Source organism: Antechinus flavipes, chromosome 2 (assembly GCF_016432865.1).
Source record: "Antechinus flavipes isolate AdamAnt ecotype Samford, QLD, Australia chromosome 2, AdamAnt_v2, whole genome shotgun sequence".
NCBI classification, from domain to species: domain Eukaryota; kingdom Metazoa; phylum Chordata; class Mammalia; order Dasyuromorphia; family Dasyuridae; genus Antechinus; species Antechinus flavipes.
This window is the reverse complement of record NC_067399.1, coordinates 665401595-665410497: the sequence shown is the minus strand read 5'-3', so window position 1 is coordinate 665410497 and position 8903 is coordinate 665401595. Positions and strand designations below refer to the sequence as shown.

Sequence of the window (8903 nt, the reverse complement as noted above, 5' to 3'; positions counted from 1 at the left end):
GAATCGTGATCTTTTGTGATGACTTGAAACAAAGCTGGTAAGAGTGTGGTCAGTGTCTCGTGTGTGTGCTGCGTCACGAACGGGGCGCTCTCCGATCCCGGGAACGAGAGGGGGTTCCATGCTCATGCGAAATTAAAATGCATGGGACGTAGCTTCTCCTTCCTTTCCTTCCTTCTTTTTCTCTTTTTTTGCATAAAAAACCACGTGGTTAATGTGTGGAAGCTGCAGACTCGCACACATACACACACACACACACACACACACACACACACACACACACACACACACACACACATTCCCCTCAGTGGATTTTTAATTCCTGTTCATTTTTCTTCCGTGACTCTCTCTCTTGAATACTGGCAGTAAAAGCATATACTCCTGTGGAAAGATAAGAAAATTCATCAGTGACAGGGATAGCTTTCACACAGGACCTTGTTTGAGAGTTCATTCAAAGACAAAAGAAAAATTAAAAACCCAAAACAAACAAATAAACAAACAAATGAAATAAATAAATACATAAAATATGTTACCATATATTTTCTCTAATCTTTACTTAACGGCATGGAGTTATGTTTTTGAACAACTATGATTATTTGTGCATTTATATGCATATATACACACGTGTATCATATATACGAGGCACTCACATATATTTTTTTTTTACTAAAGCTTTTTATTTACAAAACATATGCATGGAAATTTAAAAAAAATAAAAGAAGTGGGATTGAACATTAGAACAATGGGCAGGTGAAATGAACTTCGATTCCTGGAAACTTTTAGACTTTGATACTAGTGATGGTCTTTTGGAAAGTAAAATGGTGATCAATGGTTCATAAAGAACAAGTCTTGAAACATCAAAAAAAAAAAAAAAAGCATGGATCATTTTTAAACATTAACCCTTGAAAAATCTACGCACATATATTCTCTTAGAAAAATGATAAAGTAATAGGATACACATATTAACCCTTGGCAAAAAAAATTTAAGAAGGTGTCTTGGTGGAGGAAGAAAATTATTGGTTTGCTGTCTCTTGGTTAAGGAACTATTCAGTACTAAGATGGCAATCTCACCATATGATTTCAAAATCCCTATCACTTGAAGAGAGCCATATATCCCCAGAGAGAGCATTGTGGGAACTGAGTGTGGACCACAACAAAGCATTTTTACTCTTTCTTTGATTTTTGCTTGCATTTTATTTTTTTCTCAGGTTTTTTTTTCCTTCAAGTTCCTATTTTTCTTGTGCAGTAAGATAACTGTATAAATATGTATACATATATTGGATTTAACATATACCATATATTTTAACATATTTAACATGTATGGGACTACCTGCCATCTAGGGGAGTAAGTGAGATGAAGGAAGAAAAAGTTGGAACAGAAAGTTTTGTAAGGGTCAATGTCGAAAAATTACCCATGCATGTTTTGTAAATAAAAAGCTTTAATAAAACTAAAAAAAAAAAAAAGAAATGAAAATTCATATCACCATGGATGGTTCTGTAGATATGTCAAAGAGTGAAGGTGACCTGTGTGGGCACGGCATACAAGCCAGCAGTCAGCAGAGAGCTCATGCTGAGGAATCTTTTTCTTAAGCTTTTACCTCTTCCCGGCAACAAGCTTATTAAATACACTCTACAATAAAGCTCTATTTCTGTCTTTTTCTCCATAGAAATACCATTAATTTCCCCTTCCCCTTTGTGCTTTTTATACTGATGCACTGAGGTTAAGATTGTCCCTGTCAGATGAAAAGGGAGATATTTTTCCTGTTACCTGAAAGAAGGAAAACACTTCTATCTTTAAAACAAAACGAGAGAGAGCAGTGTTCTGAATACTTTAAAAATTATTATTATTAAATCACTTAGGGTGGAGATGGATTAGATAATAAAGGCTAAGAAAGGATATTTATCAATTACATTAATTCTTCTAATTAAATCCACTTCTTGAGAGCAGTATGTCCAAAATGTTTCGGCCCTACTGCCGCAAGCTGCTTTGTATTTGGGACCGATGTCCCAGTGTGGGGAAGATACTTCTTGTCATGGGCACTATAAAGTTGCATGAAAAAAATATGCTTTTCAGAGTAAGTCGCTCATTGTTTGAGATGCGTGATGAGTACATCCAAATGCTTTTGGGAACCAAAGGACCACTCCATGGAAGGATGTCGGGGAAGGATGCATTCATCCAAGTCGGGTTCCAGAAGGAGAATTTTAAATCATTTTCACCGGCACAGACAATGCTAGAAAAGGAGTCAGTCGTGGCGACTGCTTTCTCTTTTGCCTTTCAAATCTCCTGAGCAAAGAAATCATTACAAAAATTAAGCCAAGTCAGATAGCAAGATACTTCTTGTAGGTAATTGGGGGAGGACAGGCAGCAGTTTAGTGCAGTCTGTTACTTGGGAAAAACACTCTAAATCTGGAAAAGAACACTTCTCCATTTGTGCTCTGGGTGGGGGTGGGTGTTTTCACTTCTGAAATCTGTTGTTATTTTTTACATTTCATTTTTAAGCCTAATGTGGTCTGCTGCCTCCTGTCAAGTCAGAATCCAGGGCACCCGGGCTTCCCTGGCTTATGGCACGGTCAGCTATTGGCCAGCCCCCGGTGGAATGTTCAGAGCCGAAGCTAGAGAGCAGCGTGGATGGGCAAAATCTCTCCTTGGGACTTGTGGCTCCTGCCAAGGAATTCGGGAACATAGGAAGATGAGGAACAGTTCTCCAAGAGTTTCCTCCCAGCCACCAAAGGGCACTCTTCCAAACGACGTCCTTATGTTTTCCCTGTGTGTATTTTTATAGGTGCACAATTTCTCCCCAGTCGGACCGCAAGCCCCCGGCGCGCAGGGTGACTTCATTCTTGGTACTTGTCTTGGAGCACGGTCTTTGTGACATTTGTAAAATATTTTAATAAATGCTCGCTGATTAATTCCAGGAAAACCTCATGAATCTGGATCCCACCAACTGAGCGGGAGTGAAACTGACCTTTCCACTACTGATGAAGAAAATTGATAAAGTGAACGAGACAGAGGGAGAAGCAACGACTTATTCAGAGCTACGGATGTTGTGTTCATGAAGATGGAGCCCACTAAATAGGAGCGAGTCTGTCGGGGCATTCCAGGGAAGAACAGCCCAGAGGCCCGGGCCCCACCAATATTTTGAGCAATGAGTTGCCTCATACTCCCATTACCACGAACCAAATTCTTGCTTCTCAGCCCTACCTCCCCTGCATTACTCACCCATGCCCTGAGCCTACGTTCTGATTTTCTGTTTCCTTCCTCTCTGCTTCCTAATCCATTTGTTTGAACAAATCTAAATTCAGCAGACATACTAAGCAGCTAACATCTGCAAAGCATAGTGCAAGGCAGGCATGAAAAATAAAAAGATAGGAAAACAATCTATCTGCTATTTAACTCTTCATTCCCCCCGTTCGACTATTCTGTGCTCATCTGACATACTTATTGGTTGTGTGACATGTTAGTCTTTACATCTGTAAAATGGGAATAACATGTACACTCCCATCTCCTGAGAGGCAAAATGGTGGGTTGGATAGAGAGCTGTGTTCAAAACCAGGTAAACCTGGGTTCAAGTGCTACCTCTGATACCTACTGGACACCAGATCCTGGGCAGATCATTTAATCTCTCAGTGCTTCTAGGCAACTCTCAACTTTGAGCTGTAGAGAAAGTGTCAATCTGCATTGGTAGAAGGGATTTTCTCACCTAGGAGTTCCCTAAGCAAACAAAATCATCAGTCCATTCCCTATTGTTATTACCTGCTTTAGAATGTAGTTTTGGAAAAAAATGATTTCTAAATTAAAACTTATTTTACAAAAGTGCTTTGCAAACTTGAAAGTATTATTGTGATTTTCCTAATTTCCTGGAATTTCCTAATTAATTCCTCACATTCCCAGAATTTCTCTTATTTTAAGCAAATCATCTTCTATTCTCACAAATATATCAGCATCCTACTCTTGCCCTGAGATGAAAACGCAGCTGGCTGTCAGCTCTGGGAAGTGAGCATTGCTCCCACTCCCCAAGTCCTTTTTCTCTCACATCCACTTTCTGTTCTGCTGTTGTCATCGATTTCCTTTTTTCAGATCCTTGTTGTCCATTCCCTCTCCACATCTTTTACCCTATCTAGCTCCAGGCCAGTCCAGGTCCAGGAAGAATCACTTCCCCGGATGTGGCCATTTTTTGGATCACAGTTTTCTTTCCCAACTCTACCTCCTGCCCACATCCTCCATGACCTAATTGACACCCTTCTCTGACCTCTTTGTCTTTCCTCTGCTTCAATTTAGTGATCCTTTCCATCTCATCATCACTGAGACTTGCTGAAGAGCTTGAAACACATCCCTTTTTATTATAATCTCCCTACTTTCCCCTCTCCCTTAGACCTCCTGAATCTGGCCTTTCCTCCTGTTGGCATTTCCCAGACTATCATCCCTTTCTGGTTTTTCCTAGTTATCAACCCATTTAGGATTCCATTTCTCAGGATTAGGGGGAACCTCAGAGTCTCACTAGTCCAATCCATATCTGAATGAGAATCTTATCTCAGGAAATCTTCTGAGAATAAAACAGGAAAATTCTTTACTCTCAGAAGCTTGAATGAGAATCTCATCTCTAGGAAATCTTCAGATAATAAAATAGGAAAATTCTCTACCCTCAGAAGCACTCTATTCTTCCTTTGGAATGAATAAAAAGCCTAAATCCATTGTTTTGAGGTCTGCCACCCGGACCCCGCAGAACCAACTGAAATCTTCACTGAAGGCAGTATTCTGTCTTTCAATCCCCACCTCTGACTCTTTCCCAGGGTCAACATCCCTGTTCCTTCAGGGATCCTTATATGTAAAAATAGTCCATCATGGCACACAGAAGATCCTCCCACTGGGGATGTTAAGTCTGGGGATTCTTGTGCGTGAAGGGATTGGAGTACTTGGAAGTCCCCTTCAATTATCAAATTCTGTGATTCTGTGGTCCTGCCTATCCACTTCTGGTGGACCGACAGGTCACCAGTGTCCATCTAGTGCTGAACATGTAGTCTAGGTATGATAGGATCTGAGCAGAGCAGGTACAATTGGACATCCAGTTCCCTCATACTGGCCTCTGAGTGTTGCCCTAAATCACCTTTTAGGAGCCACTCTATACTTGTCTACTTTGTTTGAACATGTGGTCCTATTAAAAACTCCCAATCTTTCCCATAATCTCCTTCCTTTTGCAGATAATCTCCAATTTGTTCCATTTGTACGTTGTTATCTGTGTATTGTCTCTCCCACTGGATTATAAGCTCTTGGAGATCGAGAACTGCCTTTTGCCTTTCTTTGTAATCCCAGAGCTCAGTACAATGCCCAGCACACAGTAGGCACTTACCATATGTTAGCTGACTGGCCCAGATGCCTACTGGACAACATCCCTGTCTTTTGTCTCTATCTAGGTGCTATCAGTAGTGATTGACCTTGGGGCCATCTGCCTCCCTATGAATGAAGCCAGTAGCCTGGGCGGGCAAGACTTAATCCATAAATTAACAATTGATAAACCCCTACTTTGTGTTAAACATTAAACCCTGGTTATAGAGTCAAGGATAAATGCTTTTGAGTCAGGATTTGACTTTGAGTCCTGATTCTCTTCTTTATTCCTTCAGTGACAACAAGTCACTTAATTTCTTGGGTCCTCAGTTTCCTCATCTGTAAATCTACATGGAATCCTTTAAATCCAGTAGCCAGTGTTCCAGAAACCTCCAGGACTCAGACTTCAGATGTGAAACAATGACTTTTATAATTAAGGGGAGAAAACTAAAAAATCAATGACTATAAATGAATGGTAGTGACCCTGGGCAACATTCCCTGGTTTCAATTATTTTTGGGAAAAAAAAATGACTCCCTCACAAAGGCAGCCTGTTGAGCTCCCAAAGCTGACAGTGATTTTCCTCCGGGGCTCCCATTCAGCATTTTGAGATGATCAGTTCTACTCCTGGGCCAGAACCTTAGCAACTCTCATGGAAAGCAGCCGACACAGATTCCTGTCAAGTTGGGCTTCCAGCCTGTCTGCCCTGCCTTTGAGATACTGCTCACTTCCCTTTTGGAACCCCCGTGGCTATTTTTCAATTTCAGATTGAAATTGGGGCAGCCTGGGTGTCTCCCTCCTGTTCTGATCTAGCCCAGCTGTTCAGGGGCCAGCTGGGTAAAAGGGAGAAGTGATAGTATTCATAAGGCACCCCGGGTCAGGGTTAACAACAAAAGAAAGGGTCACTTTTTTGTTCGTGGAGTCCCTTTGAAGGATACAGCAATTCTGCAGTGTCTCATATGACACGAGGCACTTACAGATGTTCCCGCAAGTCCCAGCCTTGGGGGCGTGAGTGGAAGAGTTTGGCTACAAGCGTCTATTAAGCATTTCCTAGAAGCCAGGACTCCTGTGTGTGAACCAGTATGAATGGAGAGTGTAGTACAATGGATTGAGCACTTGGAGTTAGAAAGCTTGGGTTCAAATTCTGCCACTGACACCTGCTTGCTGTGGAACCCTGGGCAAGTGTAGACATCTAAGATAATCAATTGCCAAGAAGGTCCAGTTCCTGTCATTATTATGATGATGAATAATCACTTAATTGTTTAATAAATATTATGTCATAAAATCATGCAAAAATAAAGTAAAATGATTACTAAAATGAGTACATCTCATTACTCAAATGAGATGAAAATTACATATTAAAACAAACATGAAACACAAAAACCCCAAGCCCACTTGGAGCATTCTTCCACTAATGTGACGTTATGCTGTAAGCTAGACACATAGGTAAAGTGACTGGTACTCTTTGTACCAACAAACCCGGTACACTAAACATCAACTTCAAAAAGCCTGACCTTATGTAAACTAAAGAAAATAGTACAAGGGGATGGTAATGAAAATTTGATTCAGCCTTGCCATTAGCTTGATTTCAATAGAAATCAAGCTGTTAGTTGCTGATCTGTGAACTTGCCAAGGGGGTGGGTTGATACAAATCACAGGAACCATTTGGTGGGAATTACAAGTGCACAAATATTTAGTCAGCCTGCTAAATTTATTAGGCGCTTGGATTTCTTCACAAGTTGCAGATCCCCGAGAGAAGGGGAACATTAAAAAAGCAGGGATTCTATCTCTCTGGACACACGTCATTTGTTCTTAAGATGCATGTCTAATTTGGGAGGAGAGAGTTTATGGACTGTGAAACGGATGACAAAGACATTTCAGGGCTCGGATGGTAATATAAGTATGGGGAGCTAATATCATTAAGTGAACTGTATAGTTTCTTTGTTTACTCTTGCGAGAAAAGAGGCTGTAATCAGACTACCTATGGATTTATTTAAGGAAGGAAGGAAGGAAAGAAAGAAATGTAGGAAAACGAGAAAGAAAAATGAAAAACAAAAAGAGAAGGAGGGAAGGAAAGAAAGAAGGAAAGGAAGAAGAAATAAGGGACAGAGAGAAGGAAGGAAGTAAAAGAAAAAAGAAAGGAAGAAAAAGAAGGGAGGGATGACTCTCTATTGCTAACTTATGAGCTCAGTGGCAAGCTCCCATTGGGTCCTCTCCCACTGGGACAATGGCCATCCCATTTATCATCACAGTGTTATAAATTTCATGATAGATATTGACTGACCGTTCACCGTCCTGCTGTTATGAGAGGCTCTTCTTTTCTACAGGGCGGATTTCTTTCTTTGTCTTCACCTTATAACCTTCTCCCTGCTTTAAAGAGAATGCACTCATTAAGATTTGATGCAGAACAAGTTTGGAGTTATAAACAGAGCTTCCCCAAGAGCCCCAGGAGGCTGGATTAGGGTAATTAAAAGCAGTTTGAATCACTCCATCACACCACTTCCAAAACCATCCACAGTCCATTGCCTTAAGTGCTTAGCCGAGCTTCAACGTAGGGAGAGAGTGCCATCAAAATGCCAACTCATTTATGTTTTACAGCAAGCATTCCTCCAAAGTGAGCGGGTTAGTGAGGAAAGGAAAACTCCTGCAATGGTCTCCTACAAGTTGGCAGGAAACCATCGCTAGCCCCCCAGTATTGCCGTGTCTTCTGGGGCAGAACCAGTAGGGAAACCTTCTCCTGTGCTGAAACATAACTCATTAAAGACCGCAAAACAATGAATCAACACGTCACGTGGACTTAGGGGACATTTCCTCCTCCATCTCCCCAAACACACCGATTATTAAAACCTTCTCCACCTTTAGGTGAAGATTCTTATCCCACAATGCCACTAGAAGTCTTTGTTTATTTTTTTCCTTATAATTTCTCTCCCCTTGTCTGGACCTATTAATTCATCAATCCCTGATGTGGAGATAATCTCCATCACTGTAGGGATGCCCATATTCTGAGATCCATTTCACTACATGGTGACTCGCTGCCTCTGTGCTTAGTACAGAAGGAAAGGTCCTGGATTTGTGGGGGAAGGGGATTGGGTAATACCATTTATAGCCCTATGGCTACGTGAGTCTCTTCTGTGGGTCTCAGTTTCTTCATCTGTAACATGGGAGGATATGTAATGTCACTTGCTTAATCTATACCAGGCTGCTAAATTTAGAACCTGAGGTCTGCCTTTTAATTCAAAGTTTGCCATTTCCTACCTATGTGACCCTAGATAAATAATTTAACCCCCATTGGCCTTCTGTAAAATAAGGGGTTCAACTATTAAAAAAATTAGTTCACAGATCCAAGTCTTTAAGACTTAGATCTTTAAGAACACACACTGAAGAAGTTTCAATCTGTACAGAAGAAGGAGTTTCTTTCTTGGGATTTCTCTATCCCAACAAAAAGCTTTTTACAGAAAGTTAAGGAAAAGGGAAATGAGAAAGAGAAGGCATGAAATGAAGTCAGAGACAGATTCTAATTAAGAGCTGGGGCTTCACTTTTCTGTGCCACAAGTTCAAACAGCAGATAAATTAAAGATGGGGGTT

At 40.9% G+C, this 8903-nt stretch overlaps 1 protein-coding gene across 3 annotated transcripts in view; it reads right to left on the bottom strand.

The window, feature by feature from the left end:
* Nucleotides 1–265: 265 nt before the first annotated feature.
* The window catches only part of ANK3 (ankyrin 3), a 347827-nt gene continuing 339189 nt past the window's right edge, over nucleotides 266–8903 (bottom strand). For 2 of the 3 annotated variants that reach the window (XM_051982616.1, XM_051982617.1), the window contains 2 exons: nucleotides 7603–7688; nucleotides 266–378 (listed from right to left, as the gene is read on the bottom strand). In XM_051982616.1, the coding sequence (XP_051838576.1) occupies nucleotides 7620–7688 (69 nt within the window). In that variant the 3' untranslated portion in view covers nucleotides 266–378; nucleotides 7603–7619. The remainder of the gene's footprint in view (nucleotides 379–7602; nucleotides 7689–8903) is intronic. The other variant, XM_051982618.1, reaches the window with a different exon arrangement.